This window comes from Ruditapes philippinarum, unplaced genomic scaffold, assembly GCF_026571515.1.
Source record: "Ruditapes philippinarum isolate M1 unplaced genomic scaffold, ASM2657151v2 ctg2709_1_1_1_1, whole genome shotgun sequence".
Taxonomy (NCBI): domain Eukaryota; kingdom Metazoa; phylum Mollusca; class Bivalvia; order Venerida; family Veneridae; genus Ruditapes; species Ruditapes philippinarum.
Window position 1 is genome coordinate 171,200 of NW_026860156.1, and position 24,547 is coordinate 195,746.

The 24,547-nt window shown below is 32.4% G+C and overlaps 1 protein-coding gene across 1 annotated transcript; it reads right to left on the minus strand.

Annotated features, from left to right (window-relative positions):
- Positions 1-2,189: 2,189 nt before the first annotated feature.
- On the minus strand, positions 2,190-23,609 carry LOC132759074 (uncharacterized). Its single transcript, XM_060750798.1, has 17 exons — positions 23,455-23,609; positions 23,122-23,300; positions 22,442-22,547; positions 21,727-21,876; positions 20,670-20,790; positions 19,800-19,930; positions 18,650-18,798; positions 18,295-18,417; positions 17,920-18,013; positions 6,863-7,041; positions 6,496-6,601; positions 5,984-6,133; positions 5,672-5,792; positions 4,077-4,186; positions 3,674-3,822; positions 3,325-3,447; positions 2,190-2,458 (listed from the first exon to the last, which is right to left on the minus strand). Exons 1-17 carry the CDS (start codon positions 23,455-23,457, stop codon positions 2,359-2,361), a joined length of 2,094 nt encoding a protein of 697 aa, XP_060606781.1. The 5' UTR covers positions 23,458-23,609; the 3' UTR covers positions 2,190-2,358.
- Between the last annotated feature and the right edge of the window lie 938 nt (positions 23,610-24,547).

The following is a 24,547-nucleotide window of genomic DNA, read 5'->3' on the forward strand; positions in this document are numbered from 1 at the left end:
TACTTCATGTAAAATATGGTGGGTAAACAGTCAGTTAAAAATGGTGAAACACGGACTTACATAAGAGCTCGAGCAAAACTAGCAAAATCTGTTATAAATGTTTATAATTTTATGGCAACAATGAAGTATCTTATTCAACTGTTTCTAGGTAGGATGCATAAATACGAAAATAGGCACGAGTAAATTATTGATACCCGTAAGTTTGCTAGAAAAACACTCCATGGTTACTGGCAAAAACATTCATAAAGTCAATCTTATCATTAACAAAGATGCCAGACTTTCACTTACCTAGAAAGCCCGTGTCGCAGGGATATCAAAAGAGGCAACTCATACGATTCCGAAGAAACACTTGGAAGTTAGGCTTGATACCGTATTTGCTAGCATCTGATGAGAAGAAGAAGCGAGCTAAATGCGCTCAAAAATGAATGAAAATGTTTCCTAAATATGGCATCGCTGTTTTCCTAATATTGTGACTGGTGATGAAAGCATCCTGCAAGTCATTGCTACAAGAAAAGAAATGGACTTTGGTCGACCATTTTTCAGTTATTGAAAAGTATACGTAAGCAACATATTGAATAAAACAGCTAAACATTTGTATTTCTGTAGGGGGATATTATTTCGAATAGTTCGAATAGAAATTTGTAAAATATCTACTCATTTGATAAGTTTATTGCCAATATTTCATTACATATTGACCCACCCCCTTACACACTTTTGTATCGGTAAATAAACCCGACCAAAGCTTCTAAAACGTGAACTTTATAGGTTTGTACTTTGAGTTCCACTCAACTTGATGTCACAAATTATATTTATTTAACTTGTTTACTAATGTTTCATTTCAGAACAGCATGAGAAAATATAGTAAATGAACAAATATATTATCAACATATGAAGTTTAAATACCACGTATCTTTTGTAAATCAGTTGGCCGGCTAAATTTACGATAACAGTAATAGATGAATGTGTTCATTATTTTCTGCATGTTGTACTTATTTCTTAACACAAAACATATTTCTTGTCAGTTCGCATTTTTTATTTTAAAACTTCTTCCAAAATATGAAACTCACTAGAGGCTCGTTTCTTGCTTAGTAACATTTTACAACTTCATATGAAAGAAATGAATAATTGAAATGTGATGTTACGCATTTATACGTTCACTTTAAAGTTTTTTCTTCGGTATTACTGTAAACACAACTGCATAATCTAAAAAAAAACCAAAAAACTTTGTGTATATTGCATCAAAAAATATTGTTTGAATAATAAATCCGAGATATTTAATAAAATAGGATTAACATTGTTGAACTTGTTACCTTTCAAATTATTACATCTACTATTTGACGGTGTGAATAAAATTGGTTGCCTTAAATGTTTCCCCGTAATTTGTAGTTTATGGAAATTAACAAATGAGTTTAAAATATATTAATGTGATGAGCCGTACTTAGATATGCACTTTCAAGAACGAGGAAAAATACTTTATCAATAAATAATTAACATATGCCACATATTACGTACAAGTATCACTTCAATCTAGTATCTAGCATCTGTCGTCATATTTGATCAATAAAGCTAGTTCATATGTTCTTGTAACCGAAACGTTTATTCAAACATGGCATACTGTTGGAATATCACACAAATAATGATATTTTAAAAGGGACACAATCGTGAAGTGAAATATTTGATTATCATTTTTGTTGTCGAACTTTTCCTTTATAAGATTTTTTGTTGAATCAGTGCTGAAAGTTTTATACCGGACACCTCTATATCCTTTTATTTTGATTGCTTATTTTTTGTATAACAATATTTGAGTCGTTTAAACTTCAAATTGTTTTATATCACCAGTTTGTTTTACTAAGCATTTGATTTGTTTTATAAATCAAATTTACTTTCAGTAGTAAATCAACCAGATACAATTGGGAATGTATCATAACAAAAATATGATATGATGCAATATGTTAATCATATTTTTAATTGGTTCAACTATAGCTCTTTCTTTCAAGTTTTAAGCATTTCATAGTGTGTAACATCATATTCTTTTTTATCACAATTGATAAGAACACAATCTATAAAAGTCTATATTAGTGAACAGAACAGAACATACTCTCAGGTACATAAGTACAATATGAGGAAAATAAAATGATTTCAACAAGAACAAGAACAACAGCATCAACAAAAAAAAAACAACAAAGATAAAATTTTGACAAAGGTGTATATTAAGAAATACAACAAAGGAGACCGTAATAATATCATTTTGTGCGTTTGAAACTATTACATCATCAAACTTTAGAATTGTTCACATTACATATAGAAAAATATCTAAAGTGTTATTCTGCATAGGCATATATAATGGTAACATCGAAATTAAACAGTCGGATAGTTGGCAAAGCTGGCGATTCCGCACATGTTGTCTCGGTTTCTGGCAACATACACATAGCCTTTGTCTCCCCATTGTGTACCCCAACTGAAAACACAAATACATTTTATACCAATACCATAAAATATGTATTCTCTAGACACCTCAGACTGGAAGCAATGATAAAAACAAAATATTATGGGAAACAACAAAAACAGCACAAAATAACATGAAATTTGCAGGCTCGGTTTGATTGAGCCTGTAAATGAGGGATAACAAAAAAGTGCAACACCCCTCACGCCCCCTAGCATCGGCTTGAGCAGTACTTAATTCTCAACACTTAAAAGTGCTGGACTCGATGATCCTGAAGAACCACAAAAAACAACACTGAAGTGAAGTAAAGGCTACATTTTTACGGCTGCCACACAGTACATAAAACTTTCATTCTTGTGAGCTGTCACAGTATTATTAACATTAGTCATAATTATTTTGATGTTTTCAATATTTGGCAATTTAAGTAGTTGTTTTAATTTGCGATTAAGCCATAAGATTTGGGCTAACATTCAGTACAAACTAAACATGCCAATGGAAAACTTAAACCTGAAAGGATATAAAGGTAAATCTTATATAACCTTATTAAGTTATATTAAATAGCATTTAACATCATATAAATTATATTTGTTTCATAATCTAATGGTCGATTCTCGAATGAGTTGTTACATTGAATGTCTCTGTTTTTCAACACACATTAAGAAAGTACGTAAACAGAATAAAATGTTCCGGATTTTTAGTATTTTCTCTATTCCAGTCAATAATGATTTCATGTATGCGCCATTTGATTTTAAGGCAATTTATTATCATATTTATTTCATACAAGCATCTTTTAATACAAACAATAATATTTGCTGCAGATACATAACTTTATACAATAATTCCAATAAAGTGCTGTTTTTGTTCCAGCATACAAAAATTACCTGTTTTTGACGATCCAATATTCCTTTCCATTTACATCAGATCCATACCCAACTGCTGCCATAACGTGATTTAATATAGTTTTGCCACAGCGTGGTGAAAAATATATACCTTTCTTATAATACCTGGAATATAATCACATGATTATATACAGAAAAGACTAACTAGAATTTTCCTCTTTTTACTTTCTTCAGTTTATGCAATGTTTAAAGACATGGATTTTTTCCATTTGCGTTTTACTCGATAATATGAATTCTACGACTGATTGTACAGCAGTTATATTTGTATGTTCTAGTTTCAGCTATTTATTATGAAAAGAATAAAAATACACTATGCAAGAGCCGAAGATACCAGAAAGCTCGGTTGTTGACGTCCATTCCTATAACAACCGGCCCTACAGAAGCGACGGCATCAGCTAGTGAGCGTTCATCTTTCTTTACTGATCTATAGCCGGTACATGTTGCGGCCTTACAGCGTTTCGTGTAGTGACATCTACGTTTCTGAATTAGAAAATCTTTAATTTCACTTTTTAATTTTACTTAATATAACCAATAAACATAGTACATATTTACGAGTATATATACGTAGGGACAAACACAGCTTAATAAAAAAATATATAAATTGAATATTTAAAGCACTTTAATAACAACTTAACAAGTGTCAATTTGTTAATGTACGCGGAAAGTTTACTAAAATTTACATGGTTGTTTACTATTTTCTTTCATCACTTTGTTTTAACATTAACGCAATTTACCGTAGTCTTCTTTGCAGGATAACATTCCTCACTGTCTATACCATCATTTTTTGCGATATACTGATACACTTGGTAAACGGAACTGTGCAAACATCGACAACGAGAAAAACCTTTAACAAACAAACGTTATAGAACTGATATAAAGAAGGTAACACAAATGAAATGCTCAATAATAGAATACTATAGTTCGTAAAATATTAAGATGTGTTTAAAACGGTAATTAGTGATAAACTTCTAACATTTTGCTTAGCATCAAACGTTTCAGTTTGATTTTTGTTTGGGCAAAGATTTGATTACGGTCGTAAAATTGATTTTTAAAATGACAATTTCATGTTTAAAAAATTCGGCTAAAGGACGAAGTTCGATTTGTTTTCACTGATTTTGCATTTACGTAATGTGTAAAGGAAGACCTTTTCTATTCAAGATTGTTGGACACGCAACTTGTTATCCAAATTTTGACAACATTATTTATTTTGATAAGTTTAGACTCAATAGCGTGTTGTATTAAATAGAGAGAAAAAAGTCCAAAAAGCCAGCAAATTTGAAAATGTTGCAGACTATGTTTAAATGAGCCTGTTCATGGACAGTACTGTCAAGTGCAAACTAACGTCCACGTCCCAAGCATTGGCTTAAGATAACTGCTTGGAAACGCCTTATCATCCTGGGAAGAAAGCCATTCTCTAATTTAAATGGCCGTAAGCTCCTGGATGCTTCTAGCTTGCACCTGGTGAGCTGACATCCTACCCGCAGCTTATTCCACATGTTCTCAATTGGATTAAGGTCGCGTGATCGAGCTGGCTGTCAAGGAATTCGTACCATTCCTTAGCAGGTTATTCTTGAGTACATAGGCCCTGTAAGCAGTGTTGTCCGTTAAAAAGAACTGATCGCCCAAAGCCGAAACTGGAAATGTAAATCTCTTTTATGTACCGCCGACAAGTCAATGTACCTCTATTTTGCACAACAATGACAATCTGTCTAAATTGATGCCTAATTGATAATCAAGACCTGTGGTCAACCTTTGTCTGCTTCCAACATGCCTCCATATACCATACTGGTATAATCTTTCCGAGACCGTGATAATTGTGTGGCGTATACCATGTTCCACACATTATGATATGTGCCCCCACCTCAACCATCCGTACAACCCTCCACATCTCTGATTTACTCAAATGCCGTGTTTTGATAGCGTCTGTCATGACAAAATCACCAGTGTAAAAGTTTTGACCTTTGAGTAACCATAGATATGCAATATTGCTGGATCACAACAAGAAATTCGTTTCTGCTCACACCAAAAACAACCAAACCACATGCAAGCACGCACGCATACACACAACCCAAAATAGCAATAACAAAAAAGAAAGAAATCAGGCAAAAACGAGGGGTGCATGCTTTCCTTGCCTATTCGATATAACATTTTGCATTTACGTTTCGGGTCATCTCAAAGAATTGCTAATGCATAATAAGTAATTAAATCCTTTTTATACTCAGGCAATTTTGGTAGTACTTAGCAAAAGGTTGTTAAACGACCGAGGATAAATACATGTATTAATTTCATCTTATCAATATATTTATAGTTATATTCTTGACATACATACTGTTCGAGCAATCCACTACATTTTGAGCAGATAAACTACGCAGTTTACCCCCCTTTGCTTTCTTGTAAACGCCCTCCAGAGATGCAAGAACCGCCAAGATCGTGGAGCATTCACAACCTCCCTGTTTATATAGAGGATTTATATTATATGATAGTTTTTCATAGTTCTTGTCAATAATTACGGAAAAGTTTTCAACTGTGGCATATTTTCATTAATAGGTTTTTATGTTTTTTAAACATAGCCGTAAGTCTAACATGCTGAAAGGCATTTTAAATATTGTTTTACTGAACATTTAAAAAATTACAAGTTTACCTGATTTTTCACTGGAGTAACAAGTCCATCTTGTCTCCAGTCAATATGTGAACATGTTGGATTGTTAGACAAGTATGAGAAGTCATCGTTCGTTTCCAGTTCAGTTACAGATGTCTCCGTCAAGTATAAATTTGCAAATTCATCTTCTGCCTATTAACAGGCAAATAAGGTAAAACAGAAACAATTTCTTTTAAAGCTTAAAAGAAGCATTGTCCTGTTTTCTAATATTTTTCGCTACTTCAACTTAATGTTTATTTAGGCGAAGATTTAACATTTATCTAAATATTCAACAAAACGTGTACTTAAAGCAAATAAAACTATTCTGCAGTTAATAAAGAAATGACTTATTTAATGAGAAATTAAACCAATTATGATGCCTTATGTTTAGAATTAAGTTTTTTTTTTCAGACAACTTACTGTGTACAATTCAGGACTATGATATGCATTCACTGCATTTTACCAAATCATGCACAATTTGTAAAAGCTTAAAATTCAATTTGCGTTTTACAAACAAGATCGGCAAATTCATTTTCTCCCAGGCTGAATGTAACTTCTCCACGCTCGAACTTCAGGTTATGCATCCCTATAAAACGAATAGTGTCTTCCCAGTACAAGCGCCTGCAACATAGTAAAGGCAAAACATTTTTAAACTAAAAAAATTTTTTAAACTGTCTAAAATTGTAAAGGTGAAAAGGTTACTTCCTAGAACAGTTCTAAAATATACTTAAAAACTGGGTAATAGTTAAATTAAAATAAAAATAATGTTCGAAATCATGTTGTATTTGTTGATCTTAAATATGGGAATCCGGTAATTACAAATTTTGGGTATTTGTAACGCCTTTGTCTTAAAAAATAACACAATTTGCTTCCTAAGTATACCTTTTGAGCTCATCGTGTACATCAACATAAGTTTTATTATATGTTTTCTTGAACCGAGTCCATTCCGCGTTCATCTCACTTGTAGCAAGTGCTCGTAAATCGTTATGAGGTAGTTGCCATGACTTCAGTGCAATGCTTACGCCAAAGCAGCAAAACAATTGAAGCAGTAACGCCTTTCCCTGAAAAAAAAGTGAGCGCTACATTTTATTTGTTTGTTTTTTATACACAAAACTTAATTAATGTATTTATACTGGTATTTTTATCATACATATGAAAGCACAAAGATCAGCGAGGTAGGGTAACACTCAATAAAAATGCATCCCCCAACACTACCCAGCAACACAGTCCTGCACAGGACACGTTCCGGCACAGGACACGTTCCAAACACAGGAGACAGCAAAAAGATGGACGAGAGGTTGTTGTAAATAATCCAAATCAGATAAATATATATGATGAATAAAATAAACATATGTTGCTTGACATAGTTATTAATTCAAAATAGAAAATTATCTTACCATTTCTTATCTATACAGTACAGCAATTACGCCCGGCAAATGAATGCAATGTAGTTTAATACTTCTTTTTCAAAACAGGAGGTCCGGTAAGAACATAATTGCTTTGCCGGTTATGTATTGTAACGGTTTAATGACTTAATTAAATTTGCATTGATAGCAAATCAGTGTTGAGGACCTCTTCCTTGAAATGCGAGTGTTTAGTTAGAGATAAATCCTGATTTTGCGCATATCCTTGTGTGCACAACAATCTTTTCACAGTATACATAAGAATAGTTTTAATAATTCATTGACCACGTAGACATAAATAATAACACAATAAACATAAATGATACAAATACCGCCGTCGAAAGTCCTGATTTAAAAATATGTAATTAAAAAAAAGAACAAATATCAAAGTGACATTATGCTCATTTTGTCATTGTCAAGTTGACCTGAATTAAGTATACATTTCAAAAGATCGTCTGTTATAAAAGTGATTGTTATTGAAAAATGTTTGAGCAAAAATATATATCTGCCTAACTTATAAAAAGACTGCCCCCACTCTTTTAATAAACTGAACATTACAATTTCTCACGGATATTTATAAAAAAAACTTGGGTCACATGAGTTATTTATCATTTCTGCGAAGTAAATTATAAAATTGACACGAATTAGGGCAAAATGTAAACTTATTTTAACTTTAACCTGTTCACTCACTATACCGTTGGAAGGACATGTCACTTCCACAAGGCAAGACGACATAGTCTTCGACACTACCAAGTCACAACGGCAGGGTACCTAGAAATTACGTTCTAAAAAGTCATGGCAATATGTTTAGCTGCTTTGCGTATTGATCAAACAAGCAAGTTTTTGTATGTTTCTTAATCTAACGGCAAGTAGCGGAATGTTGAGACGGTGTGGTTTCACGTTAAGTTTGTCATTTGTAATATTGACACTTTATATTAGGCTTCCTTTATTTATATGCAGCTGCGGATATCAATTTTTCTCGGAAATAAAACTATAATTTAAAGTACTACAAATACAGAATGCAACTGTGACATTGTACATTTTCAATTTTTTCCAGTCTGACTCCCCCCCTCCTCGTACACTAGTACCTACACATTGTATTTTCTCTAGCTACGAATCTGGTAATTTAGAAATTATTCATGCAATGTACATTATATGACTGTGAATATGTTTGCTTCAACATCCTATGATAACATAAGATGTCGATTGTGCACTTAAACAAAGATAAAATTACCAATTAGTTCAAGTAGGTCCTTTGTATACGAGTATGTTTAAACGATAATGAGTCAAGTACTTTTTCAAGATCAGCAAGGAAAGGCGGTGTTCAATGAACGCAACCCGCACACGACCCAGCAACAATAACCAGTGGCAAGGACTCCATGAGGATTAACAAGAGTAACCTACGCACTATTAAAATGCAGTCATTTCAATTTAATAAGCTACATGGAAAAATGGACATCTAACATTTACTGTTTAATGATCTGTGGTGTATACATGTACTCTCCTTTTCTCTAGATAGTTATGAAACTATCATTATTACAAAACTTCCTAGCCACCATCCTGCTGAAAGTTTCATTTGGAAGGCAAAATAACAAAGTAGAAGAATCTGAGAAATACAAATTGTCATCTGTATAGAAAAAGTGTTTTAGGTAAACAGAACACTTCAACGGTGGCAGCTACTCAACGAATTAACGTCAACTAGGTAAAAATTCTAAGCAATAGGAGGTAAACTAGACATTTTCTGAAGCGGGAACACTTCTTCTGGACCAGTCACAACTTTTAATTTCGCACATAAAACTATATAGTTGTGTGCATTCTTTTGCCAAAAGTTGTGTCAAAATTTCCTGAAAATTACAAAGAAAATACAACACCTGCACATATAGTTGAACATTATTCAGCATCATGTTTTAATTATATCAGTAAAATTGTATTCATAACAGACAAATTAAAAGTTAATTTTGTTTGTTGTGGTTAGGCATGATTTGAGTTGTTCTAGTACAAAATATAACCCTAAAGCTTCTAAAAGGTCAGAAGAGTGTATACGTTGTTGAATTATCTCAAGTAGAGTTCAATCATAACAAGGTCACAATGGCTACAAATGTTCACAGGGAGCAAATAACAATTGCCGTTGATGACGATACCTAATGAAGTTCATGATGCTAGAAGTAAGTTTGTTGGAAGATGGTTAGAAGATTCCAAACAGAAATTTAAAATATGCATCAATGTCATAACTATAGAAGGGAAAACAGTTTGAGTTATAAGCTTTGAGCTAAGTCCCACCGGCTGAATAAGGAACAATGCCTTATTTTTTACAGAAACTGAGGTAAAATGAAAATAAAGTTCCCAGTTAGTTGGAAGAATCATTATTTAACTATATCGTGAGGTGTCATCAGGATGTTGTAGTGACTAAGGTCAGGATTATGAAGAAATTCATTTTGCATTACAAGTTTATGATATTGCAATCTGGCCAGGCGAACAATGAATATAGTTGACTGTCGTATCACATGTGACGGCATGTGAAGTTTGCAATCACTCCAAGAAAAAGCAATGGTTATTGATATGTTAGTACATGAACAACAATCAAAAAAGTTAATTTCGAGTATATTGGTTCCGTACCGAAGCCACTGAAATGGAATTCATTTTCATAATAGGGACTAGTTTACCAGTTAAAGTTGTGGATCACTTATATGCTGTTTCGCTTTTTTTAAGCAACAGTAACTTTGGAATTGTGCGACTTGCAAAGCTCGTTGGTTTCAGTGCTTAAAATGTGATAGGATATTAGATTTATTACAAATTACTCTATGTTCAAGGAATGTTTGTTGAACAAAGCATAGATATAGATAACAATTAACCATTTAAAATAATTACCGTGAGTTTGTTTGTAAGTTGAATGATATTGCTTATATTTCTTACACTAATACTTTGTAAATAGCCGAATCAGAAAACAGTGCTTAACAATTTTTTGTTTTATTAGAACTTATATTTCATATTAAAGCGTGAGAAAAAAACAACAACACCCCCTCACAAACAAATAAATTAGCAAAGAGGTTTGCAAATGCTTCTCGCGATTATAGTATTTCATTATTTATACGTGTGTAACAACCTTGTCAATAATGATGTTAATGTTGTTGCAAACAATGGGTTATAAAAGACTATTAAAGACTTAAGTTTTATATGTTTTTTTTCTGGTTGATATGTCGATTTAACATTTGTTTTTGATTATATCATGGTAGTCGATTCACCTGAACGGCTTTATCGAGTACTAACACGTTATTACTTATATCTCCGCAAGTGACAGACTTCTAACCAAACATAATTTATAGATCAGCGGTAGAAGACAAATCACCTTATATAAGATTCAATGTCAAAATTATATTTTCACGCCTCACCCGTTGACTATTGGATTACAAATCCAAGGCTATCCCTATTGAGCTTAGCGGACCCTTAACAAAGCAGATAATAATCAAGAAATGAAAAGAAATTTTCACTTTTGTTGCCGACCTTTTTCTATTTTCTCCATGTTTCGGATTGTATATGTTACTGGGTTTGGTTCTATACATTGCTATAAGTATATTACTCGGATGATGTAATGTGATATTGTTTGACATTGTTTGCTTAATCTATCATTGTACAAGTAAGATTATATGTTACTAATAAATGTATATTTCTATATGTTGAATCGTAAGTTAAACATGTAATTAATGACATAGGCATGATTGATTCAATTTTCTGTTGCTTTTCTTTTTGATGTTGTATTTAAATCAATCTACTACAGAAGTACGCTCCTTTCGCAGCTCACTGAATACACTCACGTTAACTATGAAAGTGAGCGATAGTGGAACATTCGACCGATGCGCAGGAGAGTACTACAGGACAAGCTAAATGGCATTTTATCAGGAGTCCAAATGGATGTGTGTTTAAACTTATTAAATCTAATTATATAAGTAGTAAAATGATTCATAACACAAACTATCTGTGTTGTCTTAGCCAAGGGTGATTAATGTTATCCATAAATTCAAATTGTTAATTGAGTTACTCCCCTTGGTGTGTTAATTTCATTTCGTGGAATTTTTCACCAACCATTACTTATAATTTCTAGCTTTATCTGGTTTACGTTTTCATTTTTATATTTGTAAGCATTATATTTTATTACCCCTCACTTTTTTCGTAATGTTAATTTCCCAAAGGCCTCTGGGAGTTATTCTTACTGTTAATGCAAGTGTACCACGTGATAAAGAATTTTGTACTGTTACATAGGTAACAGTAAAAAATCTGGTCACGTGGTCTATTTTCTAAATGAAATGAAATAAAATGGCCGCCATTTTTCTCTCGATACATTCTTATTTTCCACGATAGAGCCTAGGGTATCACCAAAGTAACTATGACTCTCATAAAATTTAGTTCTTTGCAACCTAGAGTTCTTTTCGCGTATAAGATATCTTTTTGTTTAATAGTCAAAAAGTAAACATCCGTTTTCAACGAAAGTATTTGTAATATGAATAATTTTGTGTCAAACTGGAATATGCAGACGATTAAAGCATGCAACAAAGGATTATTTAACAATTTTAACCAGTGGAACGTTACAGATAGAGTTGGTGGACAGACATCTGTAGGATATCATCGATATTTTGTAAATGCACTTTGTCAAAAACTATGCGAAGAAGGATCAGAATTCACAGATCATAACCTTATAAATGGGTTAGTGTTTTGTTTTCTAAATAAAACACAGCTTATTGTATGTTTATGACTGGTAGATATCATCACTTGCTTAAAGAATATAAGAAAAACAGCTTCTCAAGTAGGCGTACAGTACACTTAAAACTTGCAAGGTAAGGACAGTTTAGTTATTGCTACTCTTGGTTAATTTTTGTTACAGTTAGATTTGGTTTACAATTTCAGATCATCAAAGTATTTGTTCGGTGTAATAAAATAAATAACACATGGGTTTGTGTGAAACAGTAAAATTATCATCCCTCGTAAAAATACGCCTCGGGTAACAGTTTTTTCATTGGGATGATATTTTTACTGTCAACAAACCCATGTGTTATTTATATAATGTTACTTTATATGCATCAGTTCCTTTTGTATACTTTTACATGCAATATATTGGCATGGATAAACTTTAATCATTACATTATATTGTTTATATATGTGCCATTTGTTAATAAACTTATGAAATTTACATTGTAAAATGGTTCATGCATAAACAATTTTAGATTTTTGTTTTAGTCAAGTTTAATTAACAATAGCGCCAAAATATATGTTAATTGTGTTACTCCCCTTGGTGTGATATTTATTTAGGTTCGATTCTTGGACAAAATGACACAGTTTTAACTACAACCTCGTCACAACCAACCACAAGTTACTCATTTTTAGATTTTTCTCTTTTACGTATTAAACATTTGATGCTTGTTTACCTTTTTTGATGCTGCTCTTGTTCATAATTATAATATATAACATATATTAGCTTAGATATACGTACTTCATTATATTCTAAATCATTATGTAAATGTGATGTTATTTAACTGTTTCACAATGATAATTTTTATGCCAGTTTTGTTGAATTCAATTTGTTAATGTTGCTGTTTTTTAATTTGTTCCATGAAAAATTAACTAGGAACCGAGATTCTGAATGGTAACTTATCAAGAATTCCAATGGTTGTGGATGTATGAATTTCTTTGCTGTAAAACCGAAAAAACCCACATTTTTTTTGTTTTTCTTATTCAACTTTTGCTAAAAAATAAATTAATTTTATATTATCACAAGTATAAAACAGATTTCTTTCAAATTTTTTAAAATTCTGATTCAGCAATTTTTTGAGATAGTCCCCTGATATAAATCTGTGTTGACTTATCCGTTACAACCCGTCTAGGTAGCAGGGAATGCATGCACCCCTATATTTTCATGTTTTTGATGGGGTGTACAATCACATGTCTTTTGTTATACGGCGACATGACCGGCTTATTGCCATTCAGTGGTTTACATTTCTTACATCTATCACTTCGATATGGCGAAAGCTAACATTAGGCGGTATTTGAGAGAAGCATAATATGGAGGGCTGAGGAAATAGTGCAGCAGAGGTCCACCCTCCGCAAGGTTGGTGCAGCGCTTGGTGTACACCACATGGTCATCACCAGAGCTTGTGAGAGATACCGCTTACATGGTACACCCGTCAGATGGCATGCTGGAGGTCGAAAAACACGCTGCATGTTCTGAAATCTTCAAAGAGGGGGTCATCCTCTTCTCTAGCACAAAACAATCAGTGTAAAACTGATTTATAGGGTTAAATTCGTCCTTCAGCTGAATTGTTAAAACAGTAAATCAACATTTCAAACCTTTCGCACGGCGTTTATAAAATTACCCCAAAATATATTCACACTCAAACAGATGGTGCTTAGCAAAAGTTGAGTAATATATACATGTATATTGAAAACTTTACTTATTGAAAACATTCTCGCCTATAAATATATGTCAATAGTTCATTCAAGGTTTGCTTGCTTCTTAGGGATATAGCACTTACCCTTACGCAAAGGAGTCTTGAAACAATGGCTTAACCAGTGATCCCTCGTGAACCCGTTGTTCCTCGAGTTTATGCTTATTAGACGTCTTCGGAATGTAGTCAGCACGACTGTTCTCGAAAGCCTCGTTATGGAATTTGGTTTTACCATGGCCAGTTTCGGTGTCCGAACTGTTCCGTAACTAACAGACCCGTACTCAATATCTCTCGTACCACAGGGATAGGATGTAGTTATCTATAGTAACTGACTTATCTGGCATGTGTAGTCACTTACAAAATCACTTGGAAAACTATGCAACAAATCTTAAAAAATAAATCAACTAAAAGCTTACAGCGATATATAAATCATTTTTGAATTGAAAGAATACTAATGTCACTTTAGAATTTTGACGTTACGTGTATTTATATGTTCTAAAACACGTAAGTTTATCTAAATTAAAAGTATCTGTTCTTGATATTTACAGAAAGGTCTAATTAGATAACCATATATAATTTACATGTGAAGTATTTGCACCAACATACTAATCAGCAAGCAGTGGTCAATACCGATATTACGCCTTAGGAATGCTAGTTAAATAAAGTGGATTTATGTAAGTGTTTGTTAAAAGGATCATGAGGAGGCAGTTTTTCACGAGTACAACTGCCCCGAGATAAAGGTTTATAATAACAACTCGCCGCAATCACATTCGACAACTAATTTGATAATACTCAAACTTGATTTTCTATTTTAACATTCAGAAAGTACATGTAATAAAGTAACGTTAATGGATTCAAGTAAATGTTATCTTTTCAGTTTAAAGTGTATAAAGGTACATAATATATGTTAAATGATAAACTCTTTTATTAGGCTGTATCCCAACCTAGTAGCAAGTTGCACTTTTATCAAAGTCAAGGCCGCTGCACATATCTGCTACATGTATACTTATAACATCAAAAACATGTTATATAAAAAAATTGAGAATACCATGCTAGTGTTTGATTTGACGAAAAAAAATTACGGCAAGGTTAGGAAAAAGACACATAAAACATTCACTTAAAATAATTACCAAAAAGATCAAATAACCATTAATAATATAGTGTGCTAATTTAGTAATTCATACTGACATTTCTGTTTCCAAGAGCGAATTACATTTGTTCATGAAATATTCGTTAATTGCTACTCATATCGCCTTAGCACTTTTATAGTGTTTGAAGTAAGTTTTGTTCAGAGATTTTATATTTCCGATCCTTAAAGATCGTTCAGCACGACATTATTGTTGTGCTTGTGGTAATTTAGTTCTTTCTATTCAGCTATTTTCTTGTTGGGTGGTTCCAGTATTCTTCACTTGAATACTGTTGCATCACCCTTAGGATATACGGCCTGCTTAAATCTGTCGTTTGACGTCTGATCTGTGATATGCAGGCTCCATAACCTCTGATCCCCTTTCAAAATTCCATTTGATTTAGTTCCGCCCATTGTTTTCTTGGTTAGGGCACACGCATTTTTTTATTTGGGACCACTTTTCATGGAATGGCACTTACGTGTAACATTGAAGGTTCCATGATAACCGCCATATGAACACATCTGCGGATGTTTCAAAATTCAAAATTGTACCAGTTCATGTTAAATGTTGAATTCTGCTTAAACCGGTGCTAGGGGCATGGACGGTAGTTTACACTTGACAGTACCGTCCATGATTAGGCACAATCAAACCGAGCCTGCAAGATTTTCAATTTTGTCGTGTTGGACGTTCTTTAGGGATTCTTATTTCCTCTATTTTATTAGTAAACAAACCATAATTTAAACAAGAGCTGTCACAGGAGACAGCGAAGCTCGACTAATAAAATACTGGACGCAGTAAGGAGGACAAAATACGAAAGAAAAATCAATTATGTATAATTATGTATTAAGTTATAGTAAAAAAATAACATTTGTTAACATAAATTCCAAGATCAAGGGAAATAATTCTTGAAATAGTCATGCTTGGACCTTGTCACACAACATTTGTGTAATGATAAGAAATATATATTTGAAGTTTGAAGTAGATACCTTAAAAAGTAAAGAAGTTATTATATTTCTTAAAGAAAATCCTAAGTTCAAAGAGAGAAAAATCTGTAAATATTGCTTCAAGAGTTATGAACATTGTCACATAAAATGTAATTGATGATAAGGAATAAGTATTTGAAGTTTGAGGTAGATACCTTTAAAAATAAAAAAGTTATAATAAAAACTAACATTTTTCTAGTAAAAAAATCTAAGTTTATGGGGAGATAATTCTTGCAATATTGGTGCTAGAGTTATGAACCTTGTCACATAAGATGTGGATGATGATAACGTAAATAAATTTGAAGTATGAAGTTGATCCCTTTAGAAATAAATAAGTAACAGTAAAAAATAATATTTTTTATGGAAAATTCTAAGTTCAAAAGGAGATAAATCTGAAAATATTGGTGCTAGAGTTATGAACCTTGTCACATAAGATGGGGATGATGATAACGTAAATATATTTGAAGTATGAGGTTGATCCCTTAAGAAATAAAGAAGAAACAGTAAGAAATAGCATTTTTTGAGGAAAATTCTAAGTTCAAGGGGAGATAAATCTGAAAATATTGGTGCTAGAGTTATGAACCTTGTCACATAAGATGGGGATGATGATAAGGTACATATATTTGAAGTATGAGGTTGATCCCTTAAGAAATAAAGAAGTAACAGTAAAAAATAGTATTTTTATGGAAAATTCTAAGTTCAAGGGGAGATAAATCTAAAAATATTGGTGCTAGAGTTATGAACCTTGTCACATAAGATGTTGTTGATGATAAGGAACATATATTTGAAGTTTGAAGTTGATACCTTAAGAAATGACAAAGTTATAGTGAAAAATATTTTACTGCACCAAAACTTAAATCTAAAATCTGGACGCGGACGCGGACGCCGACGCCGACGCCGGGGCGAGTAGGACAGCTCTCCATATACTTCGTATAGTCGAGCTAAAAAGTAGCACAGGGGAGGCGAAAATAAACATAACACATCAGAGTGGTTTATAAACTGTTTAATCAATGAGCTATCTGTTTCGGTCTTTTGAGACCATGAGCAGGATATATTTCAGTATCAATGTTACTAAAGTTCTAAAAATGTTGTGTTCAAAATGATGCATGTTACTTAAAAATGAAGCTAAAGAATCCTTTCTAGGCTAGAAGCACAATTATTTTTCACTTGAACAGTTACAAATTTCAAGTTTCTGACTTTTAATAATACATCCCATGTGTCACATGTAAATGATCTGTTCCTTGTCTGCATAGATGTGTTTATGTTCATCAAAGAAAACTTGCACTTGGGTCTGTGGCTATGGTTGGTGGAAATGGAGAAGTTAAATGGATTCGGTATGTTCAACCTAAAGTGGTCAATTGTCTGAGTTCTTCCACGAGAATCTGCTGTTTCCATTCTGGAGTTTCTTTATGGGAACTATTTGGAAAGGTTCGGATTTCCGTTTTGACATTTTTTGCTTATGGTTCCGCTGTAGTAGCTTTATTTATGTTTTGATGCATGTTGATGGTTTAATAACTTACTTAATGATAGAACAGTGTTGAAGTGTGTCTGTTTATTACCCAGACTTCCATATACAGGTATACTGTCAAAAACGTGTAGAGAAATTCATGTTTAACAACTGATTATAATATGATTGAAACTGACTTGAACCTGATTGAGTTCTATTTCTGAAACTAACAAGTGTAAAGAAACATGATCGTGTCTCGTATTTGACTTGAACAATATAAAGCAGATACCGTTATCAACAGAACCCATTTCCTTTCGCTTTTAATTTGAAAAGATTTTAATAAAAAAATTATCATATATATCATATGTAATTATATTATTATGTTTATTGTATGTAACTTCCCATACCATCAGTGTTTACGACAATGATAACGCCAACCCCAATAGTCGTTTGTTTTCTAAAACAATTTTACATAAAACATCATTGCAGCAAAATACTTAAAATTTGTTACAAGTTATTGTTTAAAAAACATGTCGAAATTATACAGTCGGATAAGTAGCCGAACTAGCTATTCCGCACATGTTGTTTCTGTTTCTAGCGGTATAAACATAGCCTCTGTCTCCCCAGCTTTCACCCCAACTGTAAAATAAAAGTTGAACCTAAACTAAACATTCCAATAAATCATAATTCTTTAATGTCTCACTTGATTCTAAAACTATAGTTATAAGTGCAATTACAACAAACATTGCAGGTATGTTTCAAGTTTTGTCTATAAATAGTTTTTAAAGTTAAATTATATTCTACATGTATTGTGTGATCCAGCTACATATAGTTAATATAGCAAAACCTTATTTAACTAAACATTAACCAATTCAATAAAATGCTAAGGATATCTTTACATAAATCATACTACAAATTACCTATTTTTGATGATCCAGTATTCTCTTCTATTTCGAATGGATCCATAGCCGACAACAAGCATGTCGTGATTAAGTCTTGTTCTACTACAACTTGAAGAATAGTAAATACCTTTCCTGTAGAACCTGAAATACAAGCAAGTGATTTTATGTGACATAAAGACGGAATATTTAAGCAACACAAAACTAGTGCACAAAAACTTATTTCTATTTTCTTACACTTTCAGTGCACTTCTATCGGCACAAAAATATTTATTTTAAATTTTAACGTAGGAAAGTAAATTAGATTTTTTAAAGTTTTAAATTCTAAAAGCAGTTTTCTATTTATTTTATGTGTTAAACGTAAAGTATACGATACCAGAATTTGCGGTCGTTGACGTCCATTGCTATAGCAACCGGTCCTACAGAAGCCACGGCATCAGCAAGTGAGCGTTCATCTTTATTCACTGTTCTATAGCCGGTACAAGTTGCAGCTTTACAGCGTTCTGTGTAGTGACAATTTAGATTCTGAAACAAATGATCAAATGCTTAGTTTTAAGCTCTATACTTCATAGAGCATTTATAATATAGGTATAAACCTTTAAAGTTGTCTTATTATTATCCTATACAGCAGTAACATATAGTGATAGTTATAATGAGGAGACTGTTATGATGAAACATCTTGACCTGGCGTGATATGTCTGTTAGCAAAACAATTGGAGAATGACAACCGAAATTTCTATATACAGATAATTTGTCTATATTTATGTCTATACGCATTGTATATGAGAAGTGTAACCCACCCCCAAGATATTTTAGGAAAAACGATAAGATATTTGGAAAAATAAGTGAACTTAACAAAACCTCTCGCAAGTATAATTTATGTATGTTATTTCCAGTGACCAATCCTTAGTCTGAATATATTGACTGCTTTCCCTCCTGTTTTATGAAATAGCCAAATTACCCATGTTGTTTATTCAACATTCACATTTATGCATGGAACTATATTCATTCACGTGCTTTTTGTGATATAACGAGCATTTATTTTAGGGACGTAATTTCTTGAGATTGAACAATCTAATACTATCAATAAAGCATGTAAGTAGCATATCACACCCAAGGAGTATTAATGACAAATCAAAGCATCAGAAATATGAATATGATAATCTTTATTTGAGCCGCGTCACGACAAACCAACATAGTATGTTTGCGACCAGCATGAATCCAGACCAGCCTGCGCAACCGTACAGTCTGATCAGGATCCATGCAATTCGCTTTACAACTCTATTACAAGTAGGGAAACTGATAGCGAACAGCATGGATCCTGATCAGACTGCGCGGAGGCGCAGACTGGTCTGAATCCATGCTGGTCGCAAACGCACTATGTTGGTTTTGTCGTGACGCGGCTCATTTATATTTCTTATACATTTGCAAGCTATTTGTTTCGGTTACAATGTGTTTAAGTCTTGGATTATAATTGTAAGCATATAGTTACACGACGATGTATATTATAATACAAAGTAACGAACCGATGCAGATTGAGTTATATCAAACTTTCCCTTTGGTGCCTCAGCACGATAACACGTGTCACCATCGATACCGCCATTGTTGATAATATACCGATACACATCAGCTGCTTGACCTTCTCTAAAGCTCACATCTTTCAGGAAAATGTTTAAGCATTGTTACATAAATTATGGTTTCATAAAATTTCACACAAATGTATTTCAAAATCAATTTTTGTACAATACAAAAGGAAAACACACCTAAATGTTCAAACACGGTTTAAAATGCTTATTTTCATGCTAATTTTCATGAAAATGTTACAAATGTTTTGAAAGTAAAATATCGTCAAACGAACAAAGTGAAAATATTTTTACATTCCAAACGGCACTTAATGTTTACAAAAATTGCCCAAAAAAATAGGTCAGAATATGTCAAAATGAGCGCTTACTGCATTAATCACGCAGTAGAAATATGGTGATAACTACTGGAAAATCAGTCGTTTTTTTGCATATAACATTAAACTATGTATTCATTTGTGAATATTTTTACTTTTTCTTTAAAAAAAGAAATAAATATTAGTACGTTTTTCTCAAAGATGAATTTCTTTAAGTATTTTGGCACAGATGGAGACATGCAGATTTAAATCAATGAAAGGGTTACGCGAGTTCTTTCCGGTCGTCCTTTGTTGGTAGTTTTTAAGGGGCCGCGTTCCTTGTAGACATCCTTTTTAATCTTTGCACTTTTATCATTTTAGAATTACTATCTCGGCAAACCTCACAAAGATTTAAGCAACTATATTCATACTTTTAAGTATTCAATAAATAATGATGATGACACTTATTTAAACGGAAATAAGCAATACAATTAAACAATAGATGAGTACATTAACTTACTTTTGCAGCAGTCCATCACATTTTGAACAGATAAACTCTGTAATTTACCTCCCTTTGTCTTCTTATATACACCTTCAAGAGATTCGAGAGGGGCTATGATCCAACTACTCGGGAATCTCCCCTGAAATATTGTTACACCAGTATATCTATAGTTATAATTTTTATAATCATCTTTACATTATTGTTAAACTGCGAGCTTTAAACAGAATAACAAATTGGTACCATCAAATTATGATTTGCCTTGTTGATCTTTATTCTTATTTTTTAACATCAGAGGCGTTGTGACGATATATCTCAAGAAGTTTAACGAGGAAATATATTGTCATAAGGATACCAGAAAATGTCCTGGTAATCAGTTAAATTAAAGACTCAACTAAATGGGTCCTGCCAGACGCGATTTCTACTTGTGAGGAAACTATCCTCATCCGCAAGAACGCGATAAGACAATGCCTTTAAAAGTCGCTATTTGACAACATTTACAGTGCCAGTATGTTTTAAAACGCAATCTTGAAGTAACGTTATGCCCATCGAAGTGTAAATGGTCAGTGAACAGGGTTAAAACATAATAACGTGACATTTTGCCAAAATTGTGTTCAATTTTTTATTTAAATGTGTAAAAACAATCAAAAATCAATGTGGCCAACGGTAATTCCTATACTTATCGTTCACAATGTATTGATGGACGTTCAATTCTTAAAAAAGAGTGAGGCGGTCTCTTTTTTAAATATATATATAATTGAGCCGTGTCACGACAAAACCAACATAATGGGTTTGACCAGCATGGATCCAGACCAGCCTACGCATCCCTACAAACCCTATAACAAGTAGAGAAACTGATAGCGAACAGCATGGATGCGCAGTCTGGTCTGGATCCATGCTGGTCGCAAACCCATTATGTTGATTTTGCCGTGACACGGCTCATATGTCGTTTTTGTATAATATAATAAACATTTTTATTATCAATCTTTTGTCAAGTCAATCTATTTAAATATGTAACTTATTCAATTCAACACGACAGCGAAAACATGAGCATATTTTCACTTTAAAGTTCTTTTACCTCGGATTTTACAGGAGTCACAAGTCCATGTCCTCTCCAGTCAACCCTCTTCTTTGTTAAATTGTCAGGCAAGTATAAAAGTTTTTCATCATCTTCATGATCCTTTGTAGTCGTTTTCTTCATGTATATATTTTCAAACTCATCCTCTGCCTATTTAATATAATTATCATGATATAAGTAAAATGTATGTAAGATATTGTTATTTATACTTAGGTCTGATATTAAAGTTGCGTGATTACCGCCGTACGAACACAACTGTGCATTATAATGTTAATAACTTGTACGTTTTAGCCATTTCATTCAGGAATATTAAAAAAATGTTTAGGTTGGTGCTAAAAGTAGCTCGCGTGATTATCTGCCTTTCATGAAAAATGCAACTAAACTGTTCAAATTTAGAAAGCTGACAAAACCACAGGTCAGCAACATTTTTGATATGCCCCTGTAGGCGACCATCAAGGTTTCCATTTTCACTATTTAAATGCTTAAACTGAGTTTATTTCTGATTTTTTTAAATAGAATAGCTGCATAAATAGCATAAGCATGGCTCCCATGTGGCATAAACAATTCCAAGTTGAAGATATACACATCCCCTAAAAAGCCACCCCCCCCCCAACAAAATCAACAACACCACAAAAACAACAACAACAACAAAAAAGAAGAAAACAAAACACACAAAAAAAAACAATAAAAGAAAAAAACAACATAATATACATACAAGATCAGCAAATTCATTTTCCCCCAGACTATATGTAACTTCTCCAAGGTCAAACTTAAGATTATGCATCCGTATAAAACGAACAGTGTCTTCCCAGTATAAGCGTCTGCAAAATAAATAGAAAAATACGAGTATACAGGACATTTACAGAACGCAGCCACCTACAACCTCTATCACACCGGATGGTTGAGCTTAAAAATTCATGCATTCGAAATCGTCACACGTTTAAAAAAATAGGTATCTTATTATTAAATACGTACAAATCTTCACAATATAATGTGAATTTTTCATATGTCATATTTCATACCTTGTGATCCAAATCACAATTTTCACATTAAGTTTATTGTTCAGCTAAGTCTTAGTAATAAAACTTTCAGAATCTAAAATCGAAAACGGGTTTCATTTGTTATAAAATCTAGTTTAAGTTTTGGCGACTCCATAAAAATGCCGCATTTTCACACTCCCTAGTTTACCCTTTTGTTTCAATGCTCTTTTATTGACTTAATATAATATGAATAACAATTTTCATCGATATCCTTGTTTGTTACTATTCAATGCAAATTCTGTAAGTTTTCATTGTTTCTCTTTTGTAATTATATGTGCGATATTTAGACCTGTTTAATTTGTTTTTTTATTTGTTTATTTTTCCTTTGAATATTGACAAACTTTAACAAATTTACCTCGTTAATTCATCCTGTTCATCTAAGTAAGTTTTATTATACATAGTCTTGAACTTAATCCATTTGTCATCCATACTGCTTGCTACTAGGGCACGCAAACCCACGTCTGGAATTTGCCATGACTTCAAAGCCAGACTTGTACCAAAACAACATATCAGTTGAATCAATAATCCTTTCCCCTGTGAATGAGAGAATCATATTTGAAATAAGATTGTTGTTTTATATTACAGATGAATAATAAATTATGTATACATAAAATTCCATGCTAAAAAAAATGACTTCTCAAAAATATTCATTACATAAACGGTTAATTTAATACGAAAGTAAACCTACCATATTACTTCTATATAGCTGCACTTTACAATAAATGAATGAAACTTCGTTTAATGGCTTTTTAATAACAATTAATCCGGAAAATCAGAAGTGTTTTGTCGAGTGTTTATTATTAAGATGTGATTGATTTAAATGAGAAAATATTGATAAAGTTATATATCCGTGATCTCAAGGATAGTTTTTGTTGTTACGAATGTACTTGTGACATGGAGAAATGGCGTATATCCTTGAGGGAGTGAAAACAATATACTGTATACATAATATACGCTGCACAAATACTTATTTCAAGTTCAACATGAACCTAAGTGATCGAGGAAAAACAACAAAATCTGAGCTAGGAAGGCTGCTGTGAGCTGTTTATAAGTAAGGTGTCTCTTTTGGTACAACACAAAAATCGAAGAAAGCAAATCTGAAATATTTGCACATGACACATGCATTATCATCTTCGTACAACTAACTCATTAACAGATGTTTTAATATCAAAATGAATAATAAATTGGGTTTAAACCGATTTTGGTTATTTCTAAACTAATAGAAGTTTATTAAATTGCTTCTTATCGATAGAAACATCATCATCACCACTGATGTGAACAACAGTGATTATTTGGTGTGCAGTATAGATAGATAATAAAAAGGAAAATCAATCTTAAAGGACAACACATCAACATATCTTAAAATAAAACATAATAAAATATCTTGAGGCTGCACGCCTCCAGATGAGCCATAATATTTCAAGAAAATCAATATTGAGAAAAATGTAATAAAATTTTAAGAAAGGAATTAACATTCAAGAACCAAGTTATAAGACTGAATTTTGCAGTATTTCAAAACCATATTTCTACTGCGTTACTAACGCAGTAAGAGTAATTTTTGCATATGTTGACGAATTTTTGGTAATTTTATTGGATTGTAGGTGTCAATTGCAATATGTAAATTACTTTATTTGTTCACCTCACAATACTTAACTTTTAAATACATTTCCAAACTTTCATGAAAATTAACATGAATCTGGAGCGTATAACAACATATCTTAAAGTACAGTATGAAAAATCTTAAAGTACAACATGATATATGTTAAAGTACAACATAACAT